At 34.3% G+C, this 16,756-nt stretch overlaps 1 protein-coding gene across 6 annotated transcripts in view; it reads right to left on the bottom strand.

Annotated features, from left to right (window-relative positions):
• Positions 1–16,756, bottom strand: part of ABCA5 (ATP binding cassette subfamily A member 5) — a 68,248-nt gene that overhangs the window by 40,306 nt on the left and 11,186 nt on the right. For all 6 annotated transcript variants that reach the window (XM_057536456.1, XM_057536454.1, XM_057536455.1 and 3 more), the window contains exons 2-12: positions 16,525–16,644; positions 15,245–15,449; positions 13,285–13,446; positions 12,294–12,382; positions 10,529–10,758; positions 8,495–8,636; positions 6,971–7,159; positions 5,396–5,543; positions 3,267–3,435; positions 2,072–2,130; positions 757–867 (exon numbers count right to left, since the gene is read on the bottom strand). In XM_057536456.1, coding sequence (XP_057392439.1) covers positions 757–867; positions 2,072–2,130; positions 3,267–3,435; positions 5,396–5,543; positions 6,971–7,159; positions 8,495–8,636; positions 10,529–10,758; positions 12,294–12,382; positions 13,285–13,446; positions 15,245–15,449; positions 16,525–16,626 — 1,606 coding nt within the window. In that variant the 5' untranslated portion in view covers positions 16,627–16,644. The remainder of the gene's footprint in view (positions 1–756; positions 868–2,071; positions 2,131–3,266; positions 3,436–5,395; positions 5,544–6,970; positions 7,160–8,494; positions 8,637–10,528; positions 10,759–12,293; positions 12,383–13,284; positions 13,447–15,244; positions 15,450–16,524; positions 16,645–16,756) is intronic.

Below are 16,756 nucleotides of genomic sequence, written 5' to 3'. Positions count from 1 at the left end.
TTAAGAACTATTAAACCAATGTGCTAATGTATGGAGAATCGTAACAAAAATAATAAATCCTTATATGAATGAAAGTTATTATAATTACCATCAAAGAGTGACACAGAGATAAGCAACAAAATCAAACTAATTTTAGAAGTTAAACTACATCTAAAAAGATGCAGAATCAATACACGGAAGTTTGGCCCTTTCTTAAATTAAAATATTTATTGTTCTGCCACTCTATTTGGTTACTGTGGAAAAATGCAGCTGCTGTACTGAATTCTCACCTACAGGGCAGTCACATGTAACAATTATACGTTTGAGGTATTGCTCTTACAAATCTATTTTAGGAGATTGTACTGACACTCGTCATCCTTTCCTTTTGAACTACTGTTGGATACTTAGAAGTCTTTATTTTCTCAACCAAAATGTCTATGGGCCTCATTTAATTTCCAATTAATTACTGATTTATCCTTCCTTGAAAATGAACAGTAAACAAAAACACAAGTAAAATATATGATAAAATAGGTACAAAATTAGATCCTCTCTATTAAATATGACTGAATCACTTTTATTTTCTATTGAAGAAAAAACAAATGTGTGTAATCAAAAAAAAAAAAGAAAAATATCTTTACAGACACAGAAGTTGATCCCAAATCAGTGACAAAAATCAATCGGTACATATCACAAGGACAAATAATTACGATGGTACCTTAGTTAATAACCCTAATAAAACAAAGTGAGGGATTTTTCTCTTTAAGTCAAAAAACTCACCATCCGAAGGTGGGCACAGTCCGCAAAGAATATTCATCAGCGTACTCTTTCCTGTTCCACTGTGGCCAAGTAACGCAGTAATCTGACCCTCATATATGTCAAAGGATAAACCTAGTTCAGGGAAAAAGGAGAAGTCTCAAATGTGATTTTTATTTCTGTTGAGCCATGTAAGATAATACACAATACTTGAGCAACCTTGAAAGAAGTCAATAAATTTAAAGACAGATTTAAAGTTACCAGCATATTTAATCACATAATATTTAATATTATAACACAATAATAATTCTTTGTTATAGTCAATGGTATGAACAACAAGAAAAATGATACAAAATAAGCTTTTTCTCTTTTTAATACACTAACAGATTTAGAGGGGGCACAAAACATGGAGGGGGGGATTTCTGTGTACCCCCTTTGGGGAACTTCCAAGGGAATTAAAACAAAAGGACAAACAAAAATTTGTTCCCAAGGGTATTTAGAGGCATGTTAAATCTACTGGCAAAAAAACTAGAAATTAACCAATAGCTTGGAAAAGGCTAAGTAAATGCTTTAAAAGTTCAATTTAAACAGGAGTAAAGTAGAATGAATATCACCGGATGGATGTGTCAGTGCTTGAAAGGAGACAGCAGAAAGGGGGCTGAAAACCCAGCTTCAAAGAACTCTAACCCCTGATCTGATGAAGGTGATCTCCGGCTGACAGCATCCCAAGACCTGCAGGCCAGACGCAGCTTCAACTCCTGCCTGAGCGTCCAGCCTGCCAGCCCGCCCTACAGATTTCAGACTTGTCAAGCCCCACAGTCGTGTGAACCAATTCCTCAAAAATAATCTCCCCCCTTCCCGCCCGCCCCTCCCCTCAGTGTTCTCACTCTCTGTGTATATGTGTGTATATATATTCTAACGATTCTGAAGAAACCTGACGGACACACTGCTAAACATGCCACAACTGTCAGGACAGCTCCCCACGACAAAGAACTATCAGGCCCAAAACGTCAATAGTGCCAAGGCTGAGAAACCCTGTGTTAGGGCAAAAGAAAAAAAAAAGGAACTAACATGTATACACATGCTAATAATAAAATGAAAAAGGACACAGATTTGTTCAAAGAGTTGACTATTTTTCATCTTGATAGATATTACTTTTTTCTTTTACTACTTTGATGTTAAGTTTTATTATGACCATTAATCACATAAATAAATGGAAGTATCCCTAAAGGAAAGAGAGAAAATTGTGGTAAAGAATTTAAATTTCCCACAAACTACGTACGTTGTTTTTCCATTTGTACTTTAATACTATGGACTGAACACTAGGAAAGCTACTTACTTCTCAAAGCCTCCACATTTTCACCTTTCTTTCTGTATGTCTTCTGAATAGCACTGATTCTGAAAAACACCATTTTCTACTTTATAAGTATTTAAAGCAATCTATAAGTACGTGTTTCCATGTATAATATTTTTAATCAAAGCTGTCATATTTAATGGGAATAATCATAAAGTATCTTCCTACTAAAACAATAAACCAAGGAAATCTGACAATAATAAGAAAAGTATTTTAAAGAAACTACAAGAGAAAAGTATAGTATTCCTCTCCATTTTAAGTGTTATTCATTCATTTTTCATGATAAGCCAACTTCTAAAAAGAAATGGAAACATTTGACTCAAGCAATTTATAGATTTCTTAGTTCACATTTGATTCTTTTCTGTTTGTAATTAATCAATACTTGTTTATCAGTTAAGGGAGATTAAAAACCAAGTGCTATTTCACATCAGCACTTGTCTATAAATGTGAAGTGATTCTCTCCTTCCACTTTAAATGTTTTACATAATTTTTGAAGGAATGAATGGTCTTGTTCACCAGTTTAAATTTTACTCTTAAGAAGGCAGACCGCCAGCCCACTGACTGCATCTTAAATATCTAACTCTCCCTTGCTTTTATACATTTTTCTTAAATTTAAAAAACACAAATTATACTCCACTTTTTCTTTCACTTTTATTTCTTTTCTCGGTCTCATTATTTTTTTAATTTGGTTTTGACTGAACTAGCAAGGAACAGTAATGAATTCCTTTCATTCTCAGAAATTAAGTTGATGTGACAAGTTAATTATGTCATAATTTCTAAGGGTCTATGAAATTAACAGAGCACAATTTTAGTGTGGTGTATATCTCAGACAATGTAGCCTGAATAAAAATAGAAAGTTAATGTTTATTCTGTTTTAATCTACATAATGAGGAAACTTTAAAATAGCTTAATTTTATAAATACTAGGTTTTATTACTTTCAAAAATTTCTATTCAAACATAAAATTTCAAACCTAGCAGCAACCTTATTCTAAATGGCTGCAAAGAAAATAAAAACTTAAAAGAGAATTAGCCCTTAATACTGTTTTTTAAAAAATCATGAAATGTGCACCAAATCTCCAAAGATACCATACTTACATGCATTATTTAAAAGATAGGATTTAAATGTGGCATGTCCCATGAGCAGTTCTTAGACCTAAACTGCCAAAGATTAAATCATACCTTATGGCTTCTTTTCCTATAAATTCTGAAGAAACAGGTTCAACAATTTCACTAAAACTAATATTCCCACTAACACTGCCCTCTGATAACTCCTTATAATTTCTTTTGCTCTTTGACCAATATGATGGCTTCAAAAAATAAAACGATGATCTCCGTAAACCAAATTCTCCTGAAAAAAAAAAAACAACTGAGTTATCCTAACAAATTATTTCTGAAAACTAGTTATTAAATCATAAAGGCAGTCTGTGAAACCTAAGACAATCTAGATCTAAAGTTTAGACATAAAATACTAAATCAATAGTGTGTGAAAAATAAAAGTTTTACTGACAAATAACTCTTGTCCATAAATAGTTTCAGAGTTGCTGAGAGTCTAGGGAACGTAAATGTAAGCAGAGTACATTTTCTGCCCTACAGAAACTTACATCATTATGAGTACATGTACATACTAAACGGCTAAAACACAACGTACAGCATGAGGCATGCCACGCACAGTGCTAATAAGAGTTCAGAAGAGGAAAAGTTTACATCTGGATAGTCTGAAGGCTTGAATGAGTATCATCTTAGTCTTTGAATACAGACAGTATTCAGAAAAGTTGATATTGTTCATAAAGAAGACTTTTTAGAACTAGGAGAATAACACAGCCACCAGGACCGACATAGGAGACTTAGATCTGACTGCCCACACGGCATGCATGTATTTTCTCCCTTTCTCCGCAAGGAACCGACACTCCCCGTCCTTTCTAACATCCACTCCTCCTCCAGATGACCACATGTTTCAAAGGGATCTGATCCCAACTACAGAGAGATACCAGTGGACCTAATGAGCCCCTGGCAAGATCTGGTAACTGCTACCACTCCAGCCACAAGCAGGTGCCAACCAGACAGGAGCAAAGGGTTTACTGGGGGAAAGGCTCCCTCCCCCTCCCCTCCCCCTCCCCCTCCCCTACCCCTCCCCCTCTCCTTCTCCCTCTGGACGGGAACAAAGAAGCACAACCCCGTGCAGCCATGAGGAGAGCCAACCTGCCAGATTGAGACAAAGAGGCAAGAACACGGAGAAAGTGGGCCCTGATGACACAGCTGAGCAAGTCCAACTGACCCGGAGTCCACCCTGTCTTTGGACTTTAAATAAAACGCTTGATTTCCTTCTTGTTTAAGACAATTAAAGAGGTCCTCTGTTATGGGTAGCTAAAAATAATGTAACGGATACACTGCAGATGTGTTTAAATAGATAAATAGGACCGTGTGGATGGACGTAAAATACAGAACAGAGCGGGACAGTGGTTAAGAAGTGACTAAATACATGAAAGCAGGTGTGGAGGAAATCAACATATAACACGTCTCTCCTTGGTTCACCAGGCTGTGCCCACCCGGCAAGGTGTCTGAGCAGGTGACTAGCCTGATTAGAGGGAATGGCGAGGTTCTTAGACAGCCGCGAGGGAGGCAGCTAGAGGGAAGCTGCCACACGGTCTAGCCTAGCAGAGCCCACCGTGCCTTCCTGCCACGACAGAAACGTCCCCACCTGTGCCCCGCAGCGTGCTGACTAACAGCCAGGCGCGGCTACCGAGCCCTTGGCATGTGGCCTGCGCTACTGAGAAGGACCTGTTAGTTTATTTAGTTCTAAGTAATCCAAGTTTTAAAAGCCACACGCGTCTTTCCATATAAGACTGCAGGTCTAGCACACAGACAAAATGAATGAGGAACTCAGGGGAAAGAGGAAAGGGGGTGTTGGTTATTTAGTAATATTTTGAATCTGCACAAGTTTGCTATAGGTGCAGCATAAGGGATGCGGGGAATGGGAGGAGTTACCAGATTACTCCATGGTGTCGGACCTTATACGGTAAAATAACAAAACACTTTAGCCAAAAAGATGGACGTGGGGAAGGACTGAGTTAAGAAGTTCAATTAGGGACTTAAGGCTTTCAAAGCAAACTGATCTCTTTTCACCCACAATCTCCTTACATTCACTAGCAGTGAATGCATAAGGTACAAAATATACTTATTTAAAATTAAATTAAAAGCTGTAACAGTGAAAACGACTTAGTTAGAAAAAAATTTTTAATTAAGTTAACCTTATGTGGGCAAAGAAACCTAAATATCTTTACCGTAAAATCCAATAACTACCTGCATACCTGGAATGACTTGATCAAGATAGACAGCCAGAAGGACATAGAATATGCTGTTAAGGGCCAGCATGATAATAGTAATAATTAGAGGATATGGCCCTTCAGTCAAATTGGAAAATAAAGCACCTTCATTAAAATCTTCTAAATGCATGACCTGAAAAACAGAAACACCAACTTTATTATATAAAAATGATAAAATATTTTATCATTTTATAAAATAGCTAACACTATTTAGAGTTTCTCATAATATCCAGAGTCAGTAAACTGGGCCTTTTAACAGATTAAACAGTCTACCAAATTAGTAACATGAATTTATAAAGAAAACAATAAACTTGACCAAACCATGAGTTTATTACAGCAACCCCTTTCAACCATGTTTTCAATGCTGTGCTTCTAAAACTAGTATACATCTATTCTTGGGGCATGTACAATAATTCTAATGCTATGATTATCAAATGAAATAAAAACTAATGCAAACAAAAGGGTTATGGTCCACAGAGAAGTCAGACAAATTAAGTATTAGAGGATAAACTTATGGTCAGCACCTTTCAACACTGAAAAGGGAGAAGGTACTATAATTAATTAACACAGCTATTAAATTATTCATACTAGATATATGTGACAGAGCAGACGGAAAGCAATAGAGATTGAGGCCTCGTTTAGGTCTCAGCCCTGCCATTAAGTAAATAAACTTTAATTATGCTGTTCTGGATTTCAGTCTCATCTGTGAAATGAAGGTGAATTAAATGACATTCAAAGTCCCTCCCAAAACAAAAACCTATGAATCTATAATTCTCCCTTCCTAAGGAGACTCAGTGGACTCTCAAAACATGTAATAACAGCTCTTGGGTCTCAAATAATTAAAATTCGTTTAACTCAATATTCATAAACAAGCAAAGTCTCACAAATCAGAAGTCTATCCAGCCAACATGAATAATCTCTTGTATTAAGTAATTACATTTTTTCTTTACCCATTAACCAAATTTGTGTTCTAATACATAAAGCAGCTTCTTATAAGAATTTTCCCCTTAGAACCTGAGTGCCCCATAAAGACTAATAAAAATCAAATTTATAAATCTAAATACTATTTAGGTAAAGATAATCTCACAAATGCTGGACCTATAAAATCCACAAGGTACTACTTTCACTACTACAGTCAAGAAAAATTTGTTCTGCTTCACACACAATTTTCTCCCAGGCACACATGTGAGATAAATTTACAATAGGGAGCAATAAAACCAGGCCACAGAGCAATCTAGATTACCTGACGCATAAACCAATGACTTCTAACAAACTGAGTTACTGCAGTGAAACAGATTATTGAGATACACTAAAGTGAAAAGTGGAGAACTTATTTATAAACAGGTCATATAAATAAAAAAACTTGAAAAATGGAGAAAATATAAATGAAACTAATATAAAATGTACTCCAATATTCAAATATCATTCCTTTTTCATGTTGAAAATTTTAAATAATTTTTTTTGCAAACTAAGGGCAGTATTCATAGTAGTATAATATGCTGCATGGAAGTGGAGAGAAAAGAAAATATTTAGTGAAAGCAAGATATGTATATTACCTACCTGTGCAATACCAATCAAAAAAGTACACTGACAGAAGGGACTTAAAAGCCACACTAAAGATTTGGGAAAACTTTCCATGAGGACTATCAAAAGGCCAACAAATCCAAAAGCCACAGTGACTAAAAATTCAACTATTCCCACATGTTTTGATTTTTTAAAAAGAGGCGTCAGCATTAAAGCAAAAAATACCTGTAAGATATAAATATTAAGGTTAAAGCATTGTTCATATACACTGGTATGAAAACAAAATTAAATTTTCCTTGTGAAAGAACAAGTTATTTTCATTAGAAAATACATTCATTAAAATACAATTAATTTCTAAAGGCCATAGTGAGATATTTAATTTTCATACAAATAGTGCTCTACATTAAAAATTTAAACCGACAAATATTAAGAACTGCATTTTATCTATGTAATAGGCAAACATGATCACCTCAGCACTGTAGAAACCATAAATCACCGTGTGTTTCTGCAGTTAGATATGGACAAATATGATCAAAACAGTATGTCAACAAGGTTTTACACAGAGCCCATCTTTTCAACTTCACGTGTTGACAAGAAACAGAGCCAGTTAAAAACCAGGCAATTATACAGAGGAGCATATCAGTTATTTGTAAGTTATCATGTTAAAGAGCAGGAATGGGACTTCCCTGGTGGCACAGTGGTTAAGAATCCACCTGCCAATGCAGGGAACATGGGTTCGAGCCCTGGTCCAGGAAGATCCCACATGCCGTGGAACAGCTAAGCCCGTGCGCCACAACTACTGAGCCTGTGCTCCAGAGCCCACACACCACAGCTACTGAAGCCCGCACACCTAGAGCCCGTGCTCTGCAACAAGAGAAGCCACCGCAATGAGAAGCCCGCGCACCGCAACGAAGAGTAGCCCCCGCTCGCCGCAGCTAGAGAAAGCCCGCGCGCAGCAACGAAGACCCAACGCAGCCAAAAATAAATAAATAAATAAATGTTAAAAAAAAAAAGAGCAGGGGTGATAGTCAAAATATTTAACAACGGATACAGCAAGGGCACATACGCCAATCAGAATGGAAACTGGGACCACTTAAAACAAAAGCTTGTCACGAACATCCAACATTCAACCAAACTACCGAATGGAAATCAACACTGTCAAAGAGCTACACTTACAAACATATATCTTCACACGACATCATCCTGTAACATAAATTAACTTGAAACAGTCAGGATCTCTTAAAAACAAAGGAATAAAAAGTCTAGTACCAGACAATCTTAATGGTGTATAATAAGCACAATTAAATGAAGATAGTGAAAGACAGACAGAGAGGACCTGTATGTGGAATACATCCTATGAAAACAAGTTAAGTTTAAACTTGAGAATATTCTGTAACTTTTCTATAAATACGGAGGCACAATGACACAACTCATGTATCAGCAGCCTAGTAACAATCTTGTCTTGCATGGGAAATCGACTGTAAGTAAACCAAATAGCAAGACTTTAGTAATCAAATATTTTGACAGTTCTTTATTCCCATTTCAAATGAAAGTACTTACAGATGATAAGCCATACAGGAAAAAAAGTAGAAATATCACAAAGCAGCTACTTTGAGGGAATAAGGAAGAAGCTGTTGCAATGACTGCCATGAGAAGGGACATGAGAAAAATCAAACTTGTATACAGAAGGACCCAGGAGAGCCTGCAATGGGAACACAGATACATTTATGGCTAAAGACATAGGCTTTAACAATTAAACAAATAAAAAAACATTTTAAACAAAACTTCAGCTTTATTTTAGCCATTTTATTCTTAAAATTAAGCCAATCTCTTCATTTCTTTGTATGCTCATCTATTGAAAATTAAAGCTCTCATACGTAATTAAAAATACAGTATTGGTTAGGTTGTCGGTAAAAGTATCATCTGATACAGAGATAAAATGGTGACTATCTTTCCAAGAGTCAAAAAAAAAACTGTACAGATTTATAGCAATTCATGATTAATTTAAATCTAAAACCCTCGAAAGTTCAACAATGCACAATACTTCTGATTCTCTTAAAATATGAAAGAGTTTAATGACTGACAATTTTCTTTATGGTACATGCGACAGACTGATGGCTTTTGGTACTTTAGACAGTAGAGGTTACCTTGCTAATCGACAACATAATTACTACAGGAACACAATGTGAGATCAGGAAGATCAACAATGGATTCACTACAGGACTCAAAATTTCTCCTCAAAATCAGAGTTCAGTGAAATCACCACAGTATTTAGTATTATTTTCATTTTTCAAGTTAGCAGATAATTTAATGTATGCTATCATAAAATCACCAAAATAGGGCTAAAAGATATCTGAACTACCAAAACTAAAACCATTATTTTACAGAGGCAAAACTGAGGCACTGAGAAACTGATTTGCCTACATTCTCCCAGCTACTGTTTCCTCACAGAATACTTTAATAACCAATGCATCTCAAAAGCCAATCACTAGTAAAAGGACAGGAGAAAAAAAAATGAGCAAAGATGCTATGTCATACAGAATGACCCCATTATGTAAAGTGTTTTAACTGTTGCATTGAGCTAAATGGAATAAAATGGTCTACAATAACAACTCACATGCAACAGTATTAACTTTCCCCCCCAGAATGAGGTCAAAATAATGTTGTTATTACATGGTGGAAAAAGTAAGAAAAATACACTTAGAATTATTTATAAAAATGCATGCCTTGGGCTTCCCTGGTGGTGCAGTGGTTGAGAGTCTGCCTGCCAATGCAGGCGACACGGGTTCGAGCCCTGGTCTGGGAGGATCCCACATGCCGCGGAGCAGCTGGGCCCGTGAGCCACAACTACTGAGCCTGCGCGTCTGGAGCCTGTGCTCCGCAACAAGAGAGGCCGCGATAGTGAGAGGCCCGCGCAGCGCGATGAAGAGTGGTCCCCGCTCGCTGCAACTAGAGAAAGCCCTAGCGCAGAAACGAAGACCCAACACAGCCAAAAATAAATAAAAAAATAAACTTTAAAAAAAAAATGCATGCCTCTATAAAATTATCATTGTATAAAAATGCTAATGTGCTCATTTGTGAACTTTTTTCATTTGTTTCTCTAGAAATTATTTGCATATTATCTTAAAAAATTCACAAAAATAACTTTTTCCAGGGGAAAGAAAGCCCATATACTACATACACAAACTTCTGTCATTTTGATTACATTTTAATAACATGTATATGCTATGATACCTGAGGAGGAGTGAAACAGGCAATTAATTTCTAACTTTCCAAAATCTCCTATTTTCTATACACTGAAATAGACACTGAAATACATGGAGCACGCCTCATCAGTTCAAACAAAATATGAAATAAAATTTAAGTATATAATATCCACATGAGCTTTCCAAAGCTCACCTCCCTTATGTTAAAACAAGCCAATCAATTGCTGAAGCATTTTGATTGGTCTCAAACTCTAAGACAAAGGCAATAATTGTGAGGAAACAGGATCAGACCTCATAAAGTCAGGTGAATAACAAAATTACAATTCTGAAGATTTGTATACTTATACGGTTATTAATCACACTGAATAACAAAGTTTTAATAACACACCAAAAGGCAGTGTCATGCAGTCCCATTATCTTTAAAAACTCTTTTAACTTCTTCTCTTTTTCTGCTACGATATGAATTGCCAAAAAGTATCCGAAAGGTGAAAATGCTATAACTAGGTATATTAAAATTACTCCTCGGGGAAAGGTATCTATTTCCACAACAGCAGTTTCTCCCATAAGGACAGCCTTAGTTGGCTCCAGCTCCTTCCAAAAAGAAACATTGGTCTTCAACTGTAATTAGAAAATGTAAATACATTCAATTAATTTAGTTCTGATAGTAGCCCCTAAAATAATGTGACAGTTATACCCCCAAATTTAATCAATAACCTCGTACAAATACCATCCTCAAAAAGCTACACACCAGAAATAAAGTGATTGACCCCAGAATCATGACACGTATAGAAAACTGCTTTTACTCATTCTGGAAGCAAGTCATAAAGTTTGAAGTCTGAAGTTGGGAAGTATATAAATTTTTATTAAATAATTTGTCAAAGAAAATAAAACTGCACAATTATCATCTTTAGCTGACAATTATATGCATCTTAATAAAAACATGCATTTATAAAATTGAAGAATTAAGGAATGATTACTAGTACTATGAAAGAATGACTTTTTAAAATGTTCTTTTACATAGTAAGTCCTTCTATTGTTTTAAAATCTATATATGCAGCACGCATATAGACAGAATAATAAAACTAGTTATGCCATATGATATACTTCTACTTAACCTTCAAATGAATGGCTAAAATGAGATCTGCTCTACCTGTTCATCCAGTACGGTCTAGGATGTGGACGGCTAAGGTCTTTGGCCAAAACACAAATAAGTACTTTAACACTGTCAGTGTGATATGCCCTATATTTCAGTGTCATTACCTTAATCTTCTGTGTTACTGAATACTGTACCTACAATACATTTATACCATGTTGTGAGAGTTTATATGACAATTCTATATATATCATCTCATATGGTTCTAACAACAACGCAGTCAAGTAAAGCATTATTTTTGTAGTCATTTTACTACATAGCAGTCTAACAACTAACAGAGACAGGTCTCCTATTCAAGGTCTCCTGTTCATTTCTGCTAAAATGTGAAACACTGGATCAGGTCTAAGCATGTCTTTAGAACGTAAATGCAACATTTATACACAATCTTAGTGGAAGTACAGTATTAAAATACAGAACTGGGAGGCCAAAAGCAATAGTCTGAATTAGCTTTGCCACTAATTAACTGAGTTTTGGAAAGTCACTTATAACCTTCCTGTGCTTCAGGTGCACATATAAAATGCAGACAATAACAGCACCCTTTAACATAGGGGTGTTAAAAATTAAATGGGTTGATCTTAGTACATAACTTAGAAATAATGTTTGGCAAACAAGTGATAAATGTTTGTTAAATAAGAAATAAAATCTACCACTGTGATTAAGATAAAGATACTCACCTTCTTTAAACTAAGTTATTCTTATTCAAGGGAAAAAGTCTGCAAATGTAGACCCTTCATAAATATTATTTACAGTCAACACAGATATGATAATACTGGTATACAGAATGCTGAATCACATGCTTAGAAACCATCAAATAAGGTGGGTTTCAAAAAAATTAAGTCAGAAAATATGACTTCTCCCTTATCTTTTTCCATAAAGGAGTTGTATTAAGTTATGTATTTTGTACATTTGACAGCAGTCAAATGAAATCCTGTGGTAAAGACTTAGGGGATGATTGGTAAAATACAGTTTGACTCTATTCTTCTTCCTTTTTCATATTTACCTGTATAATGGCAGCATCTATTGAGGCCTGTAAAACCGTGAACCCTGAGGACCAGTACTGAACAGCCTCACATGATTTTGAACAGCCAGCTATGGAGAAAAAAATGTGAGACATAAGATTCTGCAATATACAAGTGTCTTCTTTAAAGGCAGCACATATGGGGTTACCAAAGTAATATAATTAATCAATCTCCACAGGACCAAAGAAAATAAGCAATGGCCCTCCAAAGGCAAACAAAATCTATCACGTTCCTTATTGTTTACTTCAAATTTCTGAAATTAAAGAGTTACATGTGTTAGGATACTGAATCGTAAATGAATACAAATGGAAAGAAAGAAATTAATGGTAAACATAGTTATTTAAAATAAATCAGTTTTCTATTTTAAGGCAAGCCATTCTACAATGACTTATCCGCTCTAAAGATCTTCCAGATGCAAGGGCAAGTCCAGGTGAACAGCACAGAAAAAAAGAAAAATTCTATAAGGGCTTTGCGGAATCAAGTCACAAATACAGTACTTAACAGTGACTTTAACATTAGTCAATAAATGTTTGTGGTTGATAATTATCTTTTCAGAGGTTTAGGCATTGAAGGCTGTTTTCCATGTTTCCAACATAAAACTAATAAAGTTTACTGGTGGAAGACCTTGAGATTTTAAAGGTATGTGCCGTACCACATATGAAAACAATTACATGGAGAAAAGAACAGACTTAGAATGTCATAGAATTCAAGATGAAATGTTGTTTTGTTACTGTAAACAATATAAATGTATTAAAATTAAAGTGGATGTTACATAAATTATACTTCATATTATATATATAGAAGTAGATAGATAAATATACACATATCTTTATGCTACAGTTGACAGTCTTCTTATCTGAATAACTATTATTTAAAATGCCAATGGTGGACACCATCAAATTTTGCATATGATCTAAGAGCAGCAAAAATGGGAATTTAATTCATTTTCATTGATTATTTAGGGCCATTTACCTCTTGAATCCATATAAACAGAAGATACTGGAATCATATCAGGAAAAAAACGGAGTTCATAGGACATGAAGTCTTTGAAAACCACACCTACAAAGTTGCTGGACTTAGAAAGACTGGATGCTAGCAATTCTTTTTCACTTGTATATTCTTCGGTAATTATGACTATAAAATATTATAACAAATTAGTTAGCTCACAAATTTGAATAGTTTATTGTAATACAATACACCAAATTTAACATTATATTTGATGAATGTAATATTTTATAAGCACTTGTTTGATGCTCTAACTTCTTAGAAAATGAATACAGCTCTTCTAAAAAAAAACTAAATAATGAATATTAAAATAGTGCAATTTTACAGACTCTATTCCTTAGCTGTCATTTGATTACATAAATTATGCATGTGTCATGTAACACATAAGTTATTAACATAATAAAATAGATCATATACTTTATATGCAATATATGTAGTTCACTTATCTATCTCAAAGTAAAACCATACAAATAACTCCTTGATAAATGAGTGGATATTTTATTTTCAAATATTCCTTCTTATGAAGAAAATTCCATAATCCTTCCTCAGAAACTAAATATGTATTTTAGTAACTATGACACATTCTTCTTTGAATAAAAATTACCATTTAAACCCAATACTGCTTGTTCCTTTCTTAGAAGATACATGAAAAAATACTGTAATCATCATTCAGCTCTTTTCGCATCAATCATCTTAATTTTTAAACATTTTCTTGAAGTTTTATTTACAAGCAAGCAGTCTTCAGGAGGTTCAGAACATGTCATGAAATGGGAAAAAAACCGTAGGCTCAGTACTTAACTTTACTACTTATTAGCTGTGTGAGGACAGGTAAGCAATTTAACTCCCGGAACTTTAGTATCCTCACCCACAATACCTAGCTGATCCCAAGGGGCTGTTAAGATCAAATGTAGTTACAGACATGAAAATGCTTTGTAAATTATACAGTATTACTTAAATGTGAATTCTCATGATTTTCCAGACCTTGAAGGTGTACATGGAGCTCCAGGATTGATCTGAAGAAAGAGGGTGTTAATTCAACATCCTACCAGTTAAGTTACCATGTATGTATGTACAATCTCACGTTCAGAGTTCTGCCATTAAAAAGAGAGAACTTTAAAAAAAAAAAAAATCTACATACATTTCTACTATTCTGGCATCTAAGTTAATACATACTGACTTGGATTTCTTTAGCGTATATACTTTTGTCCTGCTCAGAATTACCAATGAATTTCATTCTCAACATTTCTGATGAGTTCTTCTTAGCTGACATGCTAAATTCTTACGGCTATCATGCTGCTTATGCTTAATATGATAAACCAACAAATATATTCTATACTAGTAAGATAAAAATATTAAATAGTAATACACCAGAAAGAAATCACTGGGGAAAAAGCTATTTGGCTCATGGTTGTATAAACATCTTCTATTCAGTGACACATTATCCAATAATGTGTGACACACACTAGAAGTCAATTACAACTAACAATCCTATATGATGGAAGATAACAGGTTATTTTCTTATTCTCTACAATTCAGCATTTCATTAAATCAATCATCCTGGCATCAGCATTACTGTCTTTACCATGTATTTCTAGTTTCTTAATAGTTACGTGAATCAGAATCAAAATGAAATATTCCTTCAAATCTTTTATACTATACAAATATGTTTATTTTATAAATGGTCTATGGATTAAATATAAAATATTAAAACATAAAATGTGCTTCCTATTACCAAGACTACAAATTAAAGTTTCACAAGAATCATAAGGCAGCAGAATTAAATGATGTTAGGATTTCTATAAAACTATGTTTTGGTGAAAGGACATATATCTAAATGTTAAGAATGGTATTTACTCAATAAAGCAAATAGCAAAATACTGAAGAGGCTTTCTGTAAGAGACAGAATACACATGTAAGCTCACAATACCGTTAGGAAGGTGATCAGTAGAAACCTTCTGCATGACGTCTCTTGTAATATTAGTCACTGGTGTAAATCCAAGAATTAAGTTAGAGAGGATAGATTTGTCCATGGGGTTAAGTTCCGTGTCAGGCACTTCTTCATATTTCTTATTTGGATGCATCATGCTAATTAATATTAACCAAAATAAAAAAAATAGTGGAAAAAGAATTTCCTATAATAAAGGAAACAAACAAAATGATTACAAAGTGTAACAGTGGCAGCAAAAATCATCAAGATTTCTATGAATATAACTAATACTAACAAAAAACATGAGGAACTTGGGTCTCCTTTCTTAAGTACAGAAACTAAAAGCAATTCTATCCTAAAAGAAATACTGTACTGAACCTAACCCAACAGCATATGAATTTTTCCTTTACATTCAATTTTACTAAAATATTTTAAAATTCAAGTCACCATAATACATTTAAATGACATAAAAGCTAACATTTAAACATCTTAGATTACTAATATAAAATATAATAATAAATTTACTCATACATGACTTTATTTAAAGTAACTTACCAAACATCTGTAATAGGGATCACCATAAAAATGTCCTTATTCAAGTCTGAATTAAAACTCATGCTTTAATTACAGCTAAGTTTCTACTACTAAAACTATACTCAATTGTATTCAATAGTCAACTTTAATAGGGATGAACTCTTTATTGTTTCATCTTGCTGTTTAATTGTTCTGCTGGCTTCGGGAGAGGATCAACAATACCATTCCATCCTTTAAAATCACTATTAACTGGTTAGCCAGAGTTCTTACTTTCTTCCACCTTTTATAGTAATGTATGCTAAATAAATAAATAATAAAGTAATGTATGCTTGTGGGAACAAATATGTGACATAATTTTAGTAATTATGGGCAGTTCAATCCAGAGTCCAAAAGATGGGCGGCCATAAGGAATAAACTGTGGAATAATGTTCCATGAAGTTATCTGCAGAATTTATTTTTCATTCCATGAAACGGGAAGTGCATGCCTCAAGGTTCAAAATCAAGCACTGATATTAGAAATTAACTAAATTTAGACATCGTTATTAAAATTCTTGACATTCAGAAAACATGGGATAATTTAGGTATTTTTCTGAGGCCAACACAACAAGTTTTTACAAGCAAATTAAAGGGACCTAAGAATATAAAATTATAATAAAAAGGTATCCAGCAAAACAAATCATCTTTTAAAGATGGAACATATTAATGCAAAATAAACTGCAGTAAGACATAATGGTCATATAACTTACCTGAACGCTACTTTTTTTAGTCCTGCATTTAACTAGGTAATTCTTCAGTAGGAGTGTTCTGGTCTGTCTCCAAACTCCAACTCCCCTAATTGCAGTAGCCATGTTTTCTGGGTTAGTTTACTAAAGAAAGGAGATCGGAAAAAACGAAATTGGAACCACACAGTCAAGTATACGCCATTTCTAATGCAGAGACAGACCGATGTTTCAGCCTCAGGCTAGACAGTTAAGCAGA

The sequence above is a fragment of the Balaenoptera acutorostrata genome, chromosome 20 (genome assembly GCF_949987535.1).
Source record: "Balaenoptera acutorostrata chromosome 20, mBalAcu1.1, whole genome shotgun sequence".
NCBI classification, from domain to species: Eukaryota; Metazoa; Chordata; class Mammalia; order Artiodactyla; family Balaenopteridae; genus Balaenoptera; species Balaenoptera acutorostrata.
The sequence above is the reverse complement of the archived record's forward strand: the minus strand, read 5'-3'. Positions and strand labels throughout refer to the sequence as shown.